Here is a 22,347-nt window from a genome sequence, read left to right as displayed (position 1 = left end):
ACCTCCAACAAACAAAGCCAATTCTAGAAAGAGAGTAACTGTAATTTCAAGAAAGGTAGTGGAATGGTGCATAGGTGAAAAGTGGTATATTCTTTATACCTAGATATACAAGTGGAGCTTTTACTGTGAGTTAGGACGTTGTTGCATGGTAATTTTGAGTACCTCCTAGAGCTCTTAATAGCTGGATTGTCTAGTTTTAAGCACTCATTATGTGGCTCAGCAGTCCTGGGTATGACCATAAACTGCATCTGAGTGAAGGGCCTGGTGCAAACGTGGTGAGCTACTTGTGGTGGGGTAGCTCCTACAACATACCACAATGTTACAACCTCCAGAGTAAGATGAGTGTAGGGTGCCTCAAAACCCTAGCCCCCATGGTCTTGTGGGCATTCCTTGGTTGAAGTAAGGCAATCACTTTGACAGAAATGTGCCCTCACTGAGGCATTAGGCAGTCAGCAGAGGCTCTAATCTGTTGCTCTCTGACAAAAGCTACAACCATGGAGGAATTGAACATCTGGACTCAGTCAGGCCTTTGGACTCTGTCTCAGTGGTCTGAAGGGGGAATAGTAGGGCTCGGGCAACCTCCACTCATCCATACTCTTGCCCAGGTCTAGGTGTTGTATATAGTCTTCATTGATCTGATGAAGGTGTTCAATACGGTCAACAGGCACGGCCTTTTTATTGTTCTGAAGAAATTGGGTGTGCCCCCAAATTGTTGAACATGATTCATTCACTACCTCAAGGTATGAAGACAACTGTAGTGTATCAAAACAAAGAATCAAATGCCTTTGACATCAACATGGGGTGAAACGGGTGTATCTTAGCCCCCATGCTCTTTAACATTTACCTTTCATTCCTGCTCCTTCATGCATTTGAGGACAGCAATGATAGCGTTTAGCTTTGAACCAGACCAGATGGAGGCTTGTTCAACACTGCACGGTTTAGAGTGAAAACTAAGGTGAAAGAGCGAGTTCTGAGAGATTTTCTGTTTGTGGATGATGCAGCCTTAGTTACCCATAGTGAATCTTCCCTGCAAAACTTTTGGGTAGTTGTTCTGTGTCATGCAACTTCTTCACAGTTCGAGTGGCCAACGTCTGGAACGGGCTGCCAAGGGAGGTGGTGCTCTCCCCTACCCTGGGGGTCTTCAAGAGGAGGTTAGATAAGCATCTAGCTGGGGTCATCTAGACCAAGCACTCTTTCCTGCCTATGCAGGGGGTCGGACTCGATGATCTATTGAGGTCCCTTCCGACCCTAACATCTATGAACCTATGAATCTATGAATCTATAAGAGCCTCAGGTTGACAATTAGTCTCTAAAAGACTATGATCATGTACCAAGGAGTGGAAGAACCAGTGCCTAACACCACTATGGAGGGTAAATCTCTTAGCATTTTTGAGAGCTTTTGCTACTCGGGTTCTACAATCAGCAAATCTTGACCTTCAGACTAAACTGACTAACAGAATTAGAAAAATAGATACGAATTTCAGGCTATTACAGAAACATGTATGGAATAACAACAAACTATTAACTAAGGTGAGGATGTGAATCTATGAGGCTTGTGTGCTGTCATCCCTGCTTTATGATTCAGAAATATGAACTACTTATATTAGGCACATCAGCAGACAGAGAGCTTCCACAATGAGATGCCTGCACAAGATCCTGAAAATAATGGGAAGACAAAATACCAAATGCAGAGATGCTGAATCATGCATTACTGACACACTTAGAAACCACTATTAAGAAGAGGAGGTTGCAATGGTTTGGCCATGTCAGAAGAATGGGAGGAGAGCATATTCCCAAGAATATTTTATGCAGTGAGAGTCAAGATGGCTCTAAAAAGCACGGTCACCCTGTATGGTGGTACCACAATGTATGCAAAAATTATATTAAGTTGTTCAACACTGATGTAGAAAACTGGGAGGAGTTTGCACAATCCCATCTAATCTGGAGAGAATATCTGGGACTGGGTGCAACTCAACATGAAGCAGCTTTGATATAGAGGATGGAAGCAAAGCAAGTAAGAAGGAAGCAGTATGATGTAAACTTGGATTTCAAGTCAGACAACACGTGGATCTGTAAAACTTTTAACAAGCTGTGTCATTATCAAATTGGATTGGTCAGCCACAAGCAGATTCAGCCAGAGGATCAACAGTTGCCTATCTTTGTGGCTTAAGGTTACCCCACACCAGGGCAGGATTAGCTCTGATCTGTGTTACCCAGCTCACCTTACACTAAAGTGTGGCCACTGTAGGCTACACTTTAGTGTGAACAACCCACCTGCCACCCCTCCCCCAGTGGCCCAGATTGGACCTACAGCCCTACCCTGCCTGCCCCAGAACCACAGATACCCACTCGCTGCCCTCCCCATGACCCTCCACTTATTTGTGTCTGCCTGTGCTGTCTGTCCCAAGGGAATAGGCAGGGAAGAGTTAACCTGCTTCTCCAACCCCTGCCACTGCTGCTGCTGCTGCTCTCTGGGTTGGGCTCAGCTTGAAGAAGAGCAGCAGCCTGGCAGCAGAGGAAACAGTGAGGGCCAGGCAGGCAGGTTAACCCTTCCTTGCCTGCTCTCCTGGGACAGACAGCACAGGCAGACAGAAGTAAGCAAGGGTGGAAGGAGAGGGGAGGGGCAGAGGGAAGCCCAGAATGGGAGGGAAGGATTCTTACCTTTCAGTCCTCCAGGCCCCTGCTGGTCTGAATGTATGACTGCTTCAAGCCTGAGTTAGCACCCACACTCATCACGATTTGTGCAGCTCACAGTGTAAGGTGTAACAAGGCCTTTAGGCAGAGAAGGCAATTATGGAGAGTTCTTCTTTCAGGAACATGGAAGTAAAGGCAACCCAGTAATGTTTCCACTTCTAGCAGATGCTATAGAAATATGAACTATTATACTGTTCAGAAATGGCATACATTTTTCCACATTTTTCATTGTTTCACACCTACCAAGGCTGGAGCAGAATGCTGATTTACAGTAGAAAACATGGAAACTTAGTTCTGGAATCTTTTCTCACTTACACTGAGGTAAACTGTCACCAGTGGTATAAAATAGATGTATGGATGTATGAAACAATATTCAAAGCCTCTAACTATGCCCTAGTCAGAATCATGGTGAGTAAAGTGTGTTGTAAAATGAATTAATTTCAATTTTTGATAGAAAATAATCTGTCACTAATGAGAAAAGTCCAGGCAAAGCCTTATGCCAAATTCTTTAGATTTGCTGTTTATAGCAACCCAAGGGATTAATATACTTCCATTAACCAGCGCACCCATTCAGAATGGAGAACACTGATTCTACATTGAAGTCTATCAAGAATGTATCCATCCCTAAAGTCAAGAAACAGAGGTTTTGATTTTTCACTATTTGTCTATATGATAAAGCTGCACTGGTTTAACTTAAATTGATTAAATAACCAATTTACTTAAGCTAGCAAAGACCTTGGTAGGCATTCTCATTGCAGTAAGAGTGGCCTATTTCAATTTAGCTTCCTTCAGTAAAGAACTGACTTAAACTGAAATAGGGGTGTGACACAAAGTTCACTAAACTGGTAATAAAACCCACTACTCAGTAAAACAGTGCAAACTGTGCAGGCCTGAAGATAAGGCTTAAGTGACATTGACATAAACCTGGGTAACCACTCACATGAAGTAAGTGGAATGATATAGCTAGGGACACATTCAAAAAGCCTGAGCCTGAATTGATTCAATCTTTGCAGGTTACTCTAACCTGGCTAGGCTAAATCAATTTTGTAAGCAGACAGACATCCCATAAATGCAGGCACATGCCTGCAGTGGCTCAGGCTAGAAGCTGGGGCATATTAGAGCAGCCCTCCCTTCCTTTCATAGCATGGAGCTGAGGGGGAAATGGCCAGGCTCCAGCATGATGCTCTGATTAGCCCAGCAGGGAATTGGTGACAGTGTTTATCACCCAATTAAGAAAACAACAGAGATATTACCAGCTACTTGTTGATTCTGCTGGTTGATTCAGCACTGACCATAGCCAGCATGTGGTCTGCTAGCTAATACACAAACACCTCCTCAGCAAGGCAGAAGAGAGGGAGGGAATTCCTGCTTAGCAGGGAGTGGTAAGGGGGAGGTGGGTAGCAGCTTGCAGTCTCTGGAACTGCAGGCAGGGAGCAGAGGGGAGCAGCCAGCCCTGCTGTAGAGTGGTGGGTCCCGCCCAGCCCAGAGAGCATGTCAGGATGCTTGGGGTGTCTGGTTTATCTTAAACCAGCAAGAGGTCTGGGAGAGACATTGCATAAACTGGTTTGAGCCAAATCAGTTAAATCTGATACTACATTCAACCAGGTTTATATCAAACCGATTTCAGCTATTCTCAATCTGGTTTCTATGAATAAAACATCTTTTCTGTTACAGGTTTAAACCAGTTTCTGATCACTTAAACCAGTTTATGTGTAATGTCTGTCCCTAGCCTATGTGGGTAAAACTAATTCAAGGGGAAGCAAAATCAGGCCCTAAGTGCCCATAACCAGTAGCAAAAATAGCCTTGAGGTTCCCATTTGTGAAGTGGGGGAGGGCACACCCAGTCTCAGGAACTGGACTACTTCTGCAGGGATAGTAAGATGCAATGAACAAGCCTGTTCATTCTCCTTGATTTCCTGAGACCATCATCAGATCAGGACTTGTTTTAGTTTTCGGAAGCAAACAAGAACATAAAGCCCAAATAGAAGACTAGTAGACTTGAAAGTCTCAATATATTTCTCAACCTCCAACTGAAATATGAATCATCAATCTCATAGACTCTTTACCACAAGTGTGCTAAACCCTGTCCAGTAGGCTAGACTGAGCCCACTAAACCATGTAATCTGGCAAGTGGGGCTTTCCCAGGTCTGGAAATTTGGCAGTAGTGGGAATGGTGGCAATTAGCACCACCACCATTCCCCTGATGCCAAATTTCCAAGCTCCCTGCTCAAGACAGGATGAGTCTTATCTAAACTATCATAGGGAAATGTTTATTTAATGTGTTCTTAAAAATTTCCAAGGGTAGAGAATAAGCCACCTTGTTTAAAGTGCATCTCTCTTTTTTTAAGGCTTCATTAATGACTCTAACTTACCAAATAACAAATTTAACATTAAAAAATATATCCAATCCCCTAAAATGCACATAAAGAAGATATTAATTTTCAGTCAACAGTGCTCCCTTAGTCCAAGTCAACATCAACAGGAATCTTCTGTTCTTTTCTTATTTTCAGCCCCTGGGAGATCCTTTATGTTTCAGTCAATGTTAAGCTTTTATGTTTATTTATCTCCATATAATAATTCACCCCCTTTTTTACCTCCAAACTCTGCAAAATATAATCTCACCATCTTCTACTCATCTCTGCTTTTAAATTTTAAATTTATTACAAATTTGTTCTCAAGTGCTAGCTCATACAACTCGCACTTTTCTTTAGTATTCAACATTTCCTTAAAGTTTCTGATTTGGAGGCAAGAGATTTTTTTTTGGGGGGAGGGGCAGATTCCAAAAATTTCCACCAAATTTCTAAGTAAGCATCTTTTTTTTCCTTCCTCCCTTGTAGAACCCAACAAGACAATTTGACAACTTTTCTATTACTGAAAATTCCCCATTTTTTAAAATCTAGTCAGTGATTTTAAGGGTGTCACTTTGAATGCCTATACACGTGAAGGAAATCTGCTGTGACACGTGCTAACTAGCACGTATCAGAGCAGACTCAATTAACTGAGTCTGTTGCGAGTCTGCTGGAGTGTGCTAATTAGCATGCTGCAGCAGCCTCTGCATCACGTGTATTCAACACCCCCACACTTCAAAATGGCAGTGGGGGCACTTTAACTAAAACTCATCAAATGAGCTTTAGTTAAAGCATTCCCATTGACATTTTGAAGTGCGGAACGTTTAAACACATGATGCTGAGGGCAGTTTAATTACAGCGACTCTCAGAGTTGCTCTAATTAAAGCCCTCCTCCCTCTCCCCCTCCACTCCAGAGCATGTGTATAGATGGCCTTCTGTTCCAGGCTTTTGCATCTATAATTCTCACAGCCACTAGGTCAGTGATTGGTTCCTTTTGACTCTTATCTGTTGCGGAGTTCACAGGAAGGTTCAATAATATTGAATTTAATTCTAGTAATTTATTAGGGATATTTAATATCTAGGAACATATCTGTATAATAAATTTTAGACAATTATTCAAAGAAAATATTTTTTACATTTTTGAAGAAATACAACCAATCCTGAGTGATATTAAAATACCATTTTTTCAATACCTGCATTTCAGATAGTTATCAACACACTCCCCAAAAAAGGTAAATCTCAATAGGAATTTGGCAGAATTTGAGAAAATACTGGTCACACCTATGAAATATGCAAGTGTTATAGAAAGTAATTTTAAATAGCTAAACAGAAGAAAAAGCAGCATTGATGATAAAGTGGGCTCTTGACATTGGTTCAGAAATGAGTGCTCAGGAATGGGAAACCACCTGGAAAAATTATCACCATATCCATCTACACAATAATAAAATAAAATTATTTAAAATTCTACATCAACGGTATTTCAATAGATTTCATAGACACTTGGGCTGGAAGGGACCCCGAAGGATCATCAAGTCCAGCCCCCTGTCCCAGGGGCAAGAAGTCAGCAGGAATCATAGGATCCCAGTAAGATAAACATCCAAATGTATCTTGAAGGTGTTCATAGTGGGTGCCTGAACCACCTCCAATGACAGTCTATTCCAAACCTTAGGGGTTCGGACAGTAAAGAAGTTCTTCCTTATGTCCAGCCTGAATCGGTCGTGGAGGAGTTTGTGACAGTTTTATCTTGTTACCCCTTGGGGCGCTCTGGTGAACAGACGTTCCCCTAGATCCTGGGGAACACCCCTGATAAACTTATAGGTGGCCACCAGATCTCCCCTGAGCCTGCGCTTTTCCAGGCTGAAGAGTCCCCATATCTCTCAGCTTCTCATTGTCAGGTCTGTTTTTCTGACCTCTGATCATGCACATGGCTCTCCTCTGCACTCTCTCAAGCTTCTCCACATCCTTTTTGAATTGTGGAGCCCAAAACTGGACGCAGTACTTCATCTGCGGCCTCACCAAAGCCGAGTACAATGGGAGAATGATGTCCTGGGATTTTGCATTTCTTTTTAAAGACTAACCTGTTTTCAAATGCTGCCTCTTCTGGTATTGAAACTCTTATATCATGTGCGCCCAACAGCGCAGTTGTTACTGTGCAGTCATTTAATACTTGCTTTAGCTAAAGCAAGTACTAAATAACTGTGCAGTAACCACTGGTACTGCATAGCCCCGGTGCCACATGGGTTGTTTCCAAACCTGCTGCACAGTAGCAATGAGCTCATTGCTACTGCATACTAGTGGCAGTGTCATGTAGCTTCACTGCGCTGTCATGCAGTAGCAGCAATGTAGCATCTCCTGTAGATGGACCCCGTGTCTCTAATTTTGCACTTTTCCGTTGTATTGTTATAGCTTTTTATCTTTTTGAGCAGTAGAGTATATTTGCCTAGTTGTAATTACTGACTTTCTTGGCAAAAAAGTTCTCTCTTTAACTAACTTAACTTGTTCTTCTACTCTCCTTAGAGAAATTGCATAATCTTCTTGATTGGAAGTTATTAAGACAAGCTGGATAAACAACGAACTGAGATAGTTTAAGAACAGCATATCCTGAATCTGTGCAGTGGCTTGGACTAAATGATCATTGAGGCACCTTATAAAACTGTGATTCTCTCATGCATTAATTAATTCTGTAATGTATTCTAAACTCAATATGATAGATTTGGTGTTGATGCACAGAGATGATGATGGAAATACAAAGTACAGTCTGCAAGTAATATTTGACTTTAGGGCTTGACTTCAGAGACAAAAGCTTTAGAGAAATCTGTGCAATTTTTCACATTAAACATACACAAAGGCAAAGTTTTATACCCACTACACAGTCATGCTACTTAGTATTTTGCTATGTAGGAGTTACTTGCTACCCATTGGGGAAATAATGGGACAGTACAGGTGAAGGAACTGCATCATAAATAGGCATCCTATTCCACACACGGTACATTCTTGTGTAGAAATATATATGCTTCATTCTCATTACACCTAGATACTGCCCAGCAGTGTAGTATAGTCACACCAGAACTGATTTTATACAAATTTAAAAATAAAAAAAAGATAATCTCTCGGAAAATACAACATGAAGACCCTACATGGTCTGTGATCATATGTTGTATGAAATCACTACAGAAGAAAAATTATTTGACAAAGTTCACCTCTAATTGCTCATAATTTGTCTGTAAAGAGTTTGCAATATATATGCATTACCAATGCATGGTATAAAGTGCATAACAGTTTTTTAGAATTCACTGAACAATTTTTGGACTGTGGATTTTTGGTAATATATTTTTGCAATGTATTTTTTTATATAAAAATTCAAGGAAGTTTTACTTCTGACAAGATATTTAAATCATATCATATTGATTCTGCTTCCCAAATACAAGTACAACACTTAAGCTTCTGACAGACATTCAATTAAAGGCCACACATGCATGGCAATTGTGGGATCAGGGATCAGATCCCAACTGCTCACTACTGTTGGTGCAAGGTGAGCCTGGGATCATGATCTTGGGCTCCCTGCGCACCAGCAAGTAGCAAGTTGGGTACCCACTGTGCCTGTGGCTGGGAGCACTAATGCACTGATCGGCACTCCCAGCCTCAGGAATACACTGGGCACCTAGCCTTGAAAGGCTCCAGTGCAATCCCAAGGTTGGGAGTGCTGATCAGCTGCCTGGTGCTCCCAGCCATGGGAGCACACTGGGCATCCAGCTTGCTATTTGCTGGTTCAGGGGGAGACCTGGATCATGATCTCAGGCTCACCCTGCACCAGTAATATGGCACTAAAGTTGATGGATGCTGGGAACCAGCCACAAAGTTACTGTACAAAATATGGCTTGCTCTCTGTTTTACTGCCACCACCACCTTGCATGATCATGTGACCAGGTTACTACTTAAGACAAGGTTAACTAGTTAACCATGTCCTAAATGTGACATCTGCCAGGAGCCTTAGAATCTAGTTTCAAAAGTGAATGTTCACAATCCTAGTTCAAGATTGATTTACTGTTATGTTCACTAACAGTGCCATGCCATGAATGCATGAGCTTGTGGATAAGCCTACACAGCTCAAAGAAGTGCCATGCAGGATACTCAAGTCAGGGCTGCAGGTACCAGCACTAGAAGTGGGGATGTGGCTCTGTACATAGACTCTGATAAAAAGCAGGTCTCCTTAGTTCTGGTGCAACACCATGATACTACAGCTATACTACTTCTATTAGTATGACTATTACTTTGCTTCCAGTTCTGTAGCTAGCTTCAGTTACCTTTGCACAGCCCAGCATTGTGCCATGTAAACATATTCTCTCATGCTACTACAGAACATGTTCACATGAATATTTGTGGAAAGAAACAATGCAATATGTGCAGACATAATTGAATCAAATTTGCATTTGAACTCGTGTTTTGAGCTATTTGCTCATCTTTAGGTACTGAATTGCACATGCATGGCATACATTTTTCATTTGGGGCAAAAATTAAATACTTTCTCATGTTGCTTGATACAGAGTCTCAAACAGGACACATTGATGAGAAGGTTATGCATAATGTCTTTTTCCACATCCATTCAGATGTGACAAAAGTTGCTAAAAATATAACTATTACTTTGTTTTACAGTATCACATACAGGCTGAAAGAATAGATCAAGACCTGATAGACTAAGCTGGATGATTCAAGAAGCTTTGAAACTCATTTCACCAAACAAATTTTCATTTTGTTTGTAGAAACATTTCAGCATTTCTAGCAAAAAACTGAGGTCAAGGTTCAAAGAGAATTGACTGACTTATATTGCTAAAATAGAGGGCAACTTATTGAATTTATATAATAAAAATTCCACACCTAAACACTAGAGTGATTGGTGTCTCATAAATACCAAGGATAAGATAAGAATTAGATAAGATAAATGCTTGCCAAGAGAAAGGCAAGGTAAATGATCTTTTTTGTGAAAAACTCTTTCAGAGTATTTATAATTGTGAACCAACTTTTTTTCTAAGACAGATATGGCCAAATCAAAAGGCAACAATTATCTAACAAACTTTGGTGAATTCCCGATCCTATGGAAGCTGATGGCAAAACTCCAGATGAATTCAACATGACCAGGCTTTTACCTTCTGACCTGAACTCTGTATAGTATTTGGCTGTCAGAATCAAAACAAAATACAAGAGATAAGGATCACCTCTACCCTGCCTTCATTAAGAATCTGATTTAAAAAAAAGCAGGGACGATCTTCCTATTGACAGGCCTTGAAGAAGCCCCATAGTATATTTTCTCTTTCTGTGAAACTTTGTGAGGTACTACATACCTTCACAGCATACTCTATATAATAATGAAACCCCAAAATTGTTAACTTGGGCAATTAAAGTACTGCCTACAAATAATTAAAATGAACTCTGTCCCATTGACTCTACAGTTTTATTGTCAAAAAATACTACTAATGCTCCTAAAAAATGAATTGACGGAATTATAATGAATTTGACAGTCATGAATTAAAAAGCAATAGATTTCTCTAATAAAAATTAAAATATTGCTGGAGCAAAAAAGAAAGAGTACCCCAAAATCTTTTCAAGGCTTACAAAAGAAAGCATTTTAGGGAGAATCTTCTTTTTACTTAGTAAAACACAAGTTTTAAGTAAAACAACAATCACGCCAAAAAGTCACAATCCAAAGGCCCTTGGGCTCCAGACTAAGTAGCAACACCCATCTGGCTAATTAAGCATAGAGCCTGTATTCAAGCACTCCATGAGAGAAATAAAATGAACACTGACTACACTTAAGTTGCTTATATTTTTCCACGGCTTTGCATGCTATGGAGACTAATTTCAAAGTGAACATCTTTTTTCCAAAACAGCCTCAATACACTATTCAAACATGAAAACATTTATTTACAAACAACTCGATTTAAAATAATGAAAATAAAAAGTAGAATAATAGCTATTAGTTCCTTTTCCCCAACAAAACCTTACTTGGTATCTTGCACCATCTCTCTCATACTTCAAAGTGCTATGAGCAAAAGATAATTTTTTAAAAGGACGCTTAAATGGATATGCAATCTCCCTATGAGCAATCACATCAGAAACAGAACTCCATATTGCTTTTGATTTATGAAAAAGATGTTTTCCTTTCCTCTTAGGAGGTATAAAATATATGTCACAAGATGTTTCTACTATTAATTAGCATTAAAAACATTTTGCTTTAGCCTCAGCTTTAATTTAGGAGTGTTCAGCATGCCTCCATTCTGCAAGTTCAGCATGCCCCCATGCTGCACCATTGAAGGGTGATTCCACTGAATAGCAGCACTTGGGCTTTCTAAAAATGGTTCCACAGGGGCTAGGGCAAGCTTCTAAAAACGAATGCCTGAAGTTAGCCTCCATACATAGGACAAGATTTTGGGTCCTGTTTTTGAAAGTGTTGGCTTTACTTTGTCGTTGATTATTCATGCATTCATTCTTCTATATGCATTAAGTCTCACTTAGCTTCAGGTGTGAATTTCACCCCGTTTTCAGGATAAAACAGAGAACAAATCTTTCCAACTTTTCCCTGCCCATCACCTAAAGTGTTTGATTTACCTCATGGCTGGCAAAGAATAGAACTTACCGTACTGGGTATCAACAGGTTTGGTGTCTGTCTTGATTATAGACACCTGTGAATGAGTGGGTGGCATAGTCCCAAATGTCTTTTCATTTCTGTTGCACTTAATTGGTAAACAATGGCAAACAAAAAAACAGAGCAGTTATGTTCTATCTGCACACCTCAAGCTGGTCATGAATCATATTCTCAGAAATCCAGGTGGTTTCGGTCACCCATATCTGACTCCTGTATAGTTTTAATTCTTGAAACAGATAATTGCCCTTATGATTTTTTTAATGGAAAAGTTACCTTTCTAACAAGCCCCAACCAGTGAGTTTACAAATACTGCCAAATTTGCTGGCCAATCAGATTTCCCTATACATCCAGTCCGTTTCTTAATAAGTAGTGAGCACTCTGTAACCATACATGTTCCCATCCAGTCTTTTGTTCCATCGTAATCATCTCTCTCTTTTGTGGTATGTGAGCACCAAAGTGGTAAAGTTCAAAATTACTTTAGTGGTTTTTAAGTTACCATTTTTTCTACAGTTTGGGGATCAGATTCTACCACCCTTACTCATGCATGGTAATGCCACAGAGAATCTGTAGGCCCTGTAATTTTATTGAGACTACATGTGTGGCGAAGTATAGGTCAATACAATAAGGATAATAGAATCTGGCCTAACAAACAATCTAATCAAAGCCCATTTCTTTGGTTTTGATTGCAGGCAGATCTACCACTAGAAGATATTAATTTCTCATTTCACATGCAGCCAAAATCTCAGAAAAAATTCTGAACATGCCATTGCTGCTGAATTGAAATCCAAATCCTAACCTTTATTTTGTTTCAAACCACAACCTTCATCAAACCAAATGTGGATTCAGTCCCTGAAATCCAGAGTGCTATGGAAAACCTATGGACACCCAGATTCAACACTGACTCTCAGACCTCCTCTTTAAAAAAATCGCTTCTCATTCTGCCTGTACATACAAACTTTTGTTTTGTTTTAAATTCATAACCATTCAGGCTATCAAGGCCATCATCCTGAAAAATACTGAATGCCTCCTGGTGGGCAGTGAATACACACCTTAAAGGAAGTGTTCCTCAAAGGAAACTATTCACAGAAATATAGTATTTTATCTACTTCTAAATTGCAATATATTTTCTGCAACAAAAAATAATAGATAAATGAATTTGAATGAGAACCCAAGTGAACTTCAGAGCATAACGTATTATAGTTGGATGCGTCTACCCAAAACACATTATTGCGGAGTTGACTAATTAATTCTGCAGCAACGTATCATGATCTACCCATGCAGTGTTATTAGGCTGGAGTAAACCAATTAACTCTACTACAGGATAGTACTCCCTGACACAAGTATTATCCTATTGTGGAGTTATTTACTCTGTGGCCACACACATGTAGACAGTGATGTGGCTGGCAGGAGCATGTGGCTGCCTGCCAGCTAGACCTGCACTATAGCACTCTTGTGCCCCAACCAACCCCTCTGCCACACACTGAACTGGGCAGGAGCATTCCCAGGCTGGCAGGTTGACCTCTGGGACTCCCTGCCAGCTGGGGCTGCACTGCTCTGGCTCAATGTGCTGCAGTCCCAGGTACATAGGTAAACACTGCACCCAGCAGCAATAAACTCCAGTGAGTTTATTGCATCACACTAATTTCATGTGTAGACGTGCCCATTTTCTGCCAGAAACAAACAATATACAGCAAATAAAAAACAACCTTTTAAATCATACAAATGTGCAAATCAGAGATTTCTACATAAGGTTTTCTCAAACATGCAATTACAGTAGAGTTCAAGGAGAATTAAAGAAGAAAAGTAGCTGTTAATTTTATCTCATCCTGATTCAAGGTATTCTTGGAATTGCTCCAATGCTGCTATTGAAGCTGTATGAATGAAGACAGAAATAAGACAAAAATAATAGAAAATAGGTATTGCAAAGCTTAATATTTAAGTTTCCAAAAATCTCTGAATAATTAAAGATGTGCTATCTTTAACTATTCAGAGATTTTTGGAAACTTAAATATTTTGTCTCTGAATAGTTAAAGATAGCACATCTTCTAAAAAATGAAATCAAAGCAACCAGCATACTACATTTTTAGATTTTTGGAAATTTAAATATTAAGTTGTTCAATACTTATTTTTCTGTTATTTTTGTCTTATTTCTCTTCTGAAATCCAATTCTAAAAAAGGAAATCCAAGCAACCAGCACACCACATTTTTAAAATGATGTTCTGTATACATTTTCCAAGTGTTATAAAGGTAGGCAGAGTTCAAAGGGCAGGACTGAAAAGTATTCCATTAATGTATGGCCACTCCTTACAGATACGTTGCCCATGTTGCAGTACTCCAGCATCCCAGGATGCAGTGTCCCCTCCTCTGTGCTCCTGTTCTATGTGGGCAAACTTTCTACCCCCTAAACTTCACTGCCCAGGGACTGCCAAACAAATTTCCACTCCAGCCCCCAGGGCTGTGACCTTCGTACACCTGAGATGCAACCCTGTGCAAATAGCCTGCAGAGCACATGCCATCTAGCCAGGTTGTGGGGCACAGATGGGTCAAGGAGTGGTGTAGGAGGGTTGGGGGGGGAACAAGTTAGGATGGCAAATTGGGTCTCCATGAGCTGGGGTTTCCTTCCTAGGGCAGAGGCTGTAACTCCCCCAAAGGCACTGTCCCTCACTGCTCCCACCTCCTAGCTACCCTGGAAGCATGACTAACATCACCCACAACCCAATCCTTCTTTAATTTACTCCCTCTATATTTCTTGTAAAATTCCCTTTTTTTTTTTTTAACTACTTTTGATTTTATCCTTCAGTAGCTGACTTCTGTCATTTCACCACCCATCCCCATTTCCTTTCCACCTCCCATTTCATTACCTACCCCAACCCATTAATTTCATGTTCTTGTGCCCTCCAACTGGTCCCTCTCACACACACTTAGAGCAGGACTAGAAGCCTGTCCTGGGTTAACCAACCTGTAGTGACAATTCAAAGCTGTATCTCCTAGTTAGGCAGCTGCTCACCAGCCCTCTAGTGCAGGGGTTTTCAACCTTTTTTTCATTTGTGGATTCCTAAAAAAATTCAAATAGAGGTGTGGACCTCTTTGGAAATTTCAAATGGAGGTGAAGGCCCCTTTCAATTTTAAGTGTGGGTGTCCACATACTTTTGATTGATCATAGTCATCTTTCATGGACCCCTTCGACACAGTCTGTGGACCCCCAGGGGTCTGTGGACCACAAGACTGAACACCACTGCTCTAGTGGCAAGCCACAGCTGTGCAGGTAGGAAACAGTCAGAGAAGGGGTTTAGCCTTAAGGTGTGACTGCTCCAAACTCAAGCTAGCACTAATACTTAGCAACATCTGAGCAGCTCAAAATGCAATGTGAAACAAGACCCTTAGAGCTAATGAATCCTCATGAGATACTCAGACCTTAAAGTAAGATAAACCAGATATGGAACAGTATCCATAGGACTACTCTATTTGTTCCTGCCATCCATGAAAGACTTTGGACTCCCACAGGAACGTAGCTGTCCTCCTAACCCCTTCATTGGGAAAACACATAGGATTTGGTACATTTGGAAGCACAATTAGCCCTCCTAACTTTACTACTGCAGGGACCTTAGAAGTTTCTGACGCTACGTATGCCTATGAAGTATTATTAAAGTGTTATTCCATTCCCTTAATTTTGGAACATTCTACTCTCATACTTGTTCCAGGATGAGCGAGTATCCATGCTGGCTTTAAAGCTTGTACACAGGAAGACTTACACCAATATCATTTGATACAAAGGACCTTGGACCTGGAGGACTTTTTTTTGGTACAAAAAATTTAAAGAATCTGCTGACACTATTTTTATAACTATGTATAAACAGAAGTTTATACACTTTGGGTGTCTTTTAGCCCCCAAATAAGATTTTTTAAAGACAGTTATTTGGCCTGTCAGCCTAAAATATATCCCCAGTTTAAACCTGCCCCATTAGCCAAACAAAAACCAATATTTCCACTGACTTGTTTATTAAGGAATATTTTTGGTGGGAAAAATTTTGCCAGTGCCTTAGTTCACAGGATCATAACCTTGGCTACAACCTTCAATAAAGGCAGCTGGCACTGTGACTCCACTTGAAAAAGGGGAGGATTAACATCGGAAATATTTAGAACAACTCTAAGAAATCATATTCGGGAACATATTCTCTTGGGATTTATTTCTTAAAGCTGTTGATTTTTTAAAGCTCTCATTTGAATTATAGGACTGACTGAAATAAAAGTACGTGCTATACAATTTACATGCTTGATGAGAACACAACTACAATAGACTATGGAATTGGCTTGTTCAAAGAACTTCAATTTTCAGTTCACAAAAGTGTTGCTAGCTATGATACTTAAGGCAGGTTAATGTTCCAAATGGTAAATCTGCAAAAACAACAGCATAAAAAGAAGTGGATTTACAGGTCATCTGGAATTAGATTTTCTGACCCACTGTTTTGTTACAGTTTTAGATATTCACCATTATTTGGATGCAGAACAGTTCCTTAAGTGAAGATGAAATAAATTTCCTGTCATTGCAGTGATTAGGACACTGGTAGTACCCTTTACCTGTGGCACTTTGTAGGGTTTTTTTTTTTACTGTGGTGTGCAAGAGGAGTGAAAGTGGATGTTCTTCTGAATAATTTTGGACATGAGAAAGAAAGATTTGATGTGCTAACCCAGGAGGTAATTTCTAGTTCTATGTTCCTACATTTGGAGGACTTGATCCTCTGACTGCCCTTGACTAAATATGAGTTAAACCTCCCATGAAAACTGAGATAGATTGTGGGTGGTGGTGTTGAAGGTAATAATCGGCCTATGTAAATAAGGTTGGATAAGGGAGGAAGGCAAAAGTTCTCTTTGTGAAATAGTTTCTTACCAAGTTTCATTTCTGTGGATTGTAGTTCTATGAATTCTAATTCTAAAGGGATTCCTTCTTACAGATTTTATTTTACTTGACATCTATGCACTGACTAATAATCTTACTTTCATACATGTTCTTATTCTTTTTTTTAATTGAAAAAAACCCCTGCACATGCACAAAAACCCCTGATCCACAGCCAGTTAGTACAGCTCAGCTGGAGTGAATAGAATTACACAGATTTACACCAGCTGAGAATCTACCCAGGATCACTGCCAAAACATATTAACATCCACATCTGTATTTTTTTATGAATCAAGTCCTGAAAATTTGCATATGTTTCCAATTCAAATGGACTTAATTTATTCTAGTGTTTGTAGAAAATAAAAAATGCCCTTGTACCGCATGAGCCAAATTTTGCTCTCAGTTATTTCTGAGTAAATTCATTGATTCCATTCAGATTATTCCATTCACATCTACCTTAGTACAACATTTACCCACATATTTTTATTACTGAGAATTCTTGATTAGTTTGTCATTTCAATGTTTTACAATGCACAGTCCTGATTTTGACCAACTCCGATTTTAATTCTAACCCATCAGTTTCACATAAAATGTATTTCCTATGTGGCACAAAAGCAGATCATTCAATTTTAGTAGGAACATAAATGTCTCTGATTTAAAAAACAAACAACAAAAACACTTTTATACTCAAAGTCAATTTGTTTATTCTATACACTCTTGCAATAAAAATTAAACTATTTCTTTATCCTTCTGTTGAAAGTCAGTTTTCCAAAGCAATGTAACAATTATGAAATGTATACAAGTTTTGAAATCAAAACTAATGTGTCGCCATGACTCTAAAAGGATATTATTACTATGATCTTGTTCATAAAAATGTGTCATAGAATTGAGCTATATACCTTGTCATTTGACATGTATAACTAAAAAATAACAGAGAAAGGACTATGAACTATAAGTAGTAAGGTGAAGGGGTTTTTTTCCCCCCTAAAAATCCACATTTTTGTCATCTAAATATGTTTCAAGTTAAATTGTTGCCTGCTAGAATTAAATGTTCATCTCTAGAAAACATTAAATCCATCTTGTTCAGTTCTGCTTGTCATCTGTTTCTTGCTTATGTTCACAATTAACATTTGCTATAAGCTTGAAGCTAAAAAACATAGAGAGGGTCTGTCTTACAGGGAACATAAACTCAATTTAATTATATTAACTCCACGCTTTAACATTACTTCAATTGACTGAAAGATCTGGTTTCTCTTTATCATATGCTTTACTTTGGAAAGAGGGAGTGTGTTGAAGTTATATCTTGTCCTATGTATTGATGAGTCTTTTGGGAGCATTTACATTCGGGAGGCTGAAACTATCTGTTTACTCTAATGGTACAATGGAAGCTTCCCATCACTCCTGGTTATCAATAGCTTTGCTGACCACTAATCTGGTAGGGCCTGGAGGTTCGTTGTTACCACATGGCTCTTAAATACCTTTTCTCATATTGGGGTAAAGTTCTTCACAGCATTCTGATAGATTACACCCATTTTCTCATCCCTGGTGAGATGTTACTAATTGTAACATTTTCTGCTACTTCATGTCACCTTACTTTTTTACCAGTATAGTGAGATATCATGGGGCAGATTAGTGGCCCACTTTTCTCTGTGGTTCAGTACAAAGAGAACTAAAACTATCCATATCTCTCCATAGGGCTTCTTTGCCACCTTAGTCCTGCAGTCCTGGCACAGAGAAGGTGACTGGGATGAGCTGTATTCAACCCATGTATGGTGGGGCACTGTTGTCAGCTAGCATGGATTAAAAAAATTCCCAGGCTACCCTCATATACACAGGGAGAAATGAAGAAATGGAACAAATGTAGCAAAAACCATATGCCTACAGCTATACAACCCTGGACATGAACAGAGGTATCTTAATGGTTGCTGTGGATGTTCTCCTCATGTTAATGGTGCGTTCCAAAAAGTCATAGTGTTGCTATTTCTGTTTTTAAGAGCAGTAAAATATTCCAGATTGTTCACTTGTATTTGGCTTATTACTTTCCTGAGCTATTAAATTCACTTAGTCATGCACCTTATGCATCACACCAATGCTCAAGATTTGCCCCATTGTGACTTTTTTACATACCAACAAATATGCTTTAACATTTATATATTTCATTTCAGCATGCACATAAACTCTCTTAGATGCACTGTAACAGGCAGTTTACTTAAACAGTTAGCAGCATAGTACATCAGAGATATATAACAATGCACAATCTCATCTCACACAAGATAAACATATGCAACTCTGATATTCCATCAACCCAATTTGTTAGGCTGGACAGTACTCTTGTGAAGTCCAGTTTATGTCAGAAACTTAACATTTCCTAGACATCACATCCAGTGTCCATAACTGCAATGTTATATTAAGCAGACACTCTCTGCCTAAGTAGAAATGTAAGAGAATTCACCTTTCAAGAAACCAATCTAGGTTGGGCTTCACACATCCCCCTGACAAAACACGGGAAAGGTGTTAAAGGCTTAAACCCTTCTCACCTCCTGCTCTCCTAGGACATCAAGAACTATTAGCTCTCTAAGACCACAGTGAACTGTTATAAGATTTCTCTTTTTTTGCTTTCTTTGAATTTTGATTATGTATAAATCTCTTAAAAGGGACAATATAATGACTTTCAGAGCCATTCATCAAACAGATTTCTATACTAAACAGACCATATGCAAGGAGAAATATAATGTCTTGTAGTTTTCACCTTATAATAACATATCTTCCAGGTGCTACTCTAAACCTATGATTCTTCTGCATCAAGGAGACTGTATAGGACTAGTTCAGAAATCACTTGGATTTGTGACACTGCCTTCCCACCAGGGGTTGAATATACTACCTTTGTACCACTCTGAGACTCTGTTGGATTAGGAAAAAAGAGCAAATAAGATATATGATGCAAAATTGCATTGGCAACCAAACAAAAAATCTAAAACTAATACCTTTTTTTACACTGGAAATGCATATGTGCCTGGAGACTATACAAGGATCTGCTTTACACACTCAGGACAGAAGAAAGAATCTGACAAACAGTTAAGAATTATGCTACTTGTAAATCAGTGAAGAAACTGTTATTGAAATAGCATGCAATTGAAGTTGAATAAAACTTGCTAATTACTCACAGCCCAACATGAAAACATCAAAAACCCAAAGCTTTCCTAAATTTTCATGTGAAACAAACCACCCAGGAATTCTTTTAAATTTCATATGAGCAAGAGAGAAGAAACTGGGACTAGAATTAGTTAGATGAAGGTTATGAGCTATTGCATTGTTACCATGAGGCTTGTGTCTGTTCATATATGTGTACACTATACATACAATACATGCTCACATATGCTTATGATGTATAATACTTTAAATTAAATCAGAAAAGAGAATAACAAGATTTTAATTCTGTTTAGCTATCCATGTATAATGTTTGGTACAAATTGGCACTGCACTGTTCATAATAACCCTTTTGCGTGGCAACTGCAGGCTTTTAAATTTCTCTGTGCCATGGAACTTGAACTTTTCCTTTTTCAAAAAACTACAAACAATCAATTATGTAAATCACTAATTCAGCATCTGCTTAAAGTCATCATAGATATGAATGCATACACGTTCATTTCCACTGAGCAAGAAACTGCCATAGTGAAGAAAATTGTTATTTTGAAAATGTGATTCTCATCAATTAAACCTTATAGATCCACCTATGAAATTATGTTAAAATAAAACAATACATTCACATTGTATTCCATTTTTAATAATGGATACCAGAGCTACTGAAACACTTATGCAAGTATCTTCAATAAGGGCTTGCTTGACACTTCAAATCATTAATCATGTGAGTAGTCCTTGCTCCTATGAGCATTCCCACTGAACCTAATTGAAGCAGTTCCAGTGAGTAAGGACTACTTAAGTGAACAACAGTTTTCACAGCTGACCTTTTTGGACTGACTTTCATTTATATTATGGCTCCTTATACTGTCAGTGTAATGTAAAGGGACCTTAGATTAAATGAGTTATATACACATGTTAAAAAACATATTTATTAAGGCAGGCAGCTAGATATGCACTGAACAAATAGTTCACAAATAATGTTAGTACAATACTAGCTCTTAGTTCAACATAATTAACATTATAAGCTACATTTGCCTATTTTTAAACATCATGGACATACCCTATGTCATGGATATCCATCTATCAGGATTTATGAGTAAAAACAGAACTGTTGCATAGAGAGATTTCAGTTTTCCTTCTCAAACATCTGCTTCATTTAAAATTTAAAAGATAATGTTTCATTTCTAGCATCACCTTTTCATGCATAAGAATATATGACAGACTTATGGGATATACATACTAATCTGTGCCAAACATTTTGAATGGCACTCATATTTAAGCTATAAAACTACCTGATGATGTTTTATATTGGCACTTCCAATAAAACAAGCAATATGGCAGGATTGTCACTAATTTATAATATGCTAGAGAAGGTCATTCTTATCTACTAGTAACAGGAATTCTATTATTCCCAGGTACTCAACAAGAATGGATACAAATACTTAGAAAGAAATGTTTTGGATATGTGTATCATGAAATGGGTTTGGAAAAGTTGAACTAGTGATGATTGTTCCAAGAAATTGCACATCATTGTAATCCCCCATGGCACATGAGGAAACATATCTTTTACATGGTTCATATACACACAGTTCAAGACACATGTCCGTTAATACAGTTCAAAATGCAAACAATAGCATTAGACCACAACTTGAAATAGATATAAAAGATGGTTTCTCACCCCTCAAAACAAAACTGGAACTTTGGTTTATAGGAACGGCTATGCCCATATACCCTCCTCATCATCCTGCGTGCCAGACATTAGAAGGTGCACAGAGAAGGTGTTAGCATTGGGATGAAAGAAGAAAAGGTTAGTTACCTTAGTGCATGTTAATTTACACTGATCTTGGCTGTTAAAAACATTGGGTTACAAAGAAAAAAATGTTTTGCAATTCAAGCAACAAAAACAACTGAACAATTTTGTGTCGTGCATAAGACAATCTGCATCTATAGCAACCCAAACAAAAACAATGAAAGGAAACATTCTTTCCAGCCAGTTAAAACTCTGTGTCAAAAGTGGATTATAAGATTAAATATTAAAAGATTATTTTTTTTAAGAAACCTGATGGCTTGCACATAATTTACTGCAGAAATAGATTAAACCTTTAACTGAGCAAAGAAGTAATTACTATAATCAAATTGCCTTACATTCTGCAAGGTTACAGGATACAATAAAAACTGCTGAGGAACCAAAAAATCTCTCTTTACTGAAGTATACTTTTCTAACATATAATCAATCAAATCTATCATTTAACCAAGCTTTAAATGCCGTATGTTGCTGGAACACTGTAGGAAAAATTCTTTGCTTTTTTCAGGTATCATGACTTGATTTTTTTTTTCTTGTCTCGGTAGTAGTTGCATATGTAGTATGGAATTTTCATAAAATCATATTTTAAAAGGTGTTATTGAGGATAGTATAGACATACTCTTATAAAGAAGGGTGTTCTTGGTGTTTATTGCAAACGTGAGGTAGAAAAAAGTACACTGGAAGAATAAAATGTTTTTCTCCTGAATATACTGATTACAGATTAGAATTTTTATAATATCCCTAAAACTAGATACACAGGGAACAATATATGGGTACACACACTATCTATGTCTTGGGTACATTTTACTAATGAATGCAAAGTTAT

General features: G+C 38.6%; 1 protein-coding gene across 5 annotated transcripts in view; it reads right to left on the bottom strand.

The window, feature by feature from the left end:
• Positions 1–22,347, bottom strand: part of ERC2 (ELKS/RAB6-interacting/CAST family member 2) — a 1,022,300-nt gene that overhangs the window by 179,121 nt on the left and 820,832 nt on the right. The window contains exon 16 of one of the 5 annotated variants that reach the window (XM_059715380.1): positions 21,396–21,461. The exons of 3 other annotated variants lie outside the window; for them this stretch is intronic. In XM_059715380.1, the coding sequence (XP_059571363.1) occupies positions 21,435–21,461 (27 nt within the window). In that variant the 3' untranslated portion in view covers positions 21,396–21,434. Of the gene's footprint in view, positions 1–20,523; positions 21,462–22,347 lie in introns of those variants that run through there. One more of the 5 variants, XM_059715379.1, reaches the window with a different exon arrangement.

The sequence above is a fragment of the Alligator mississippiensis genome, chromosome 12, assembly GCF_030867095.1.
Source record: "Alligator mississippiensis isolate rAllMis1 chromosome 12, rAllMis1, whole genome shotgun sequence".
In the NCBI taxonomy this organism is placed as follows: Eukaryota; Metazoa; Chordata; order Crocodylia; family Alligatoridae; genus Alligator; species Alligator mississippiensis.
This window is presented reverse-complemented; position numbering and strand designations above follow the sequence as displayed.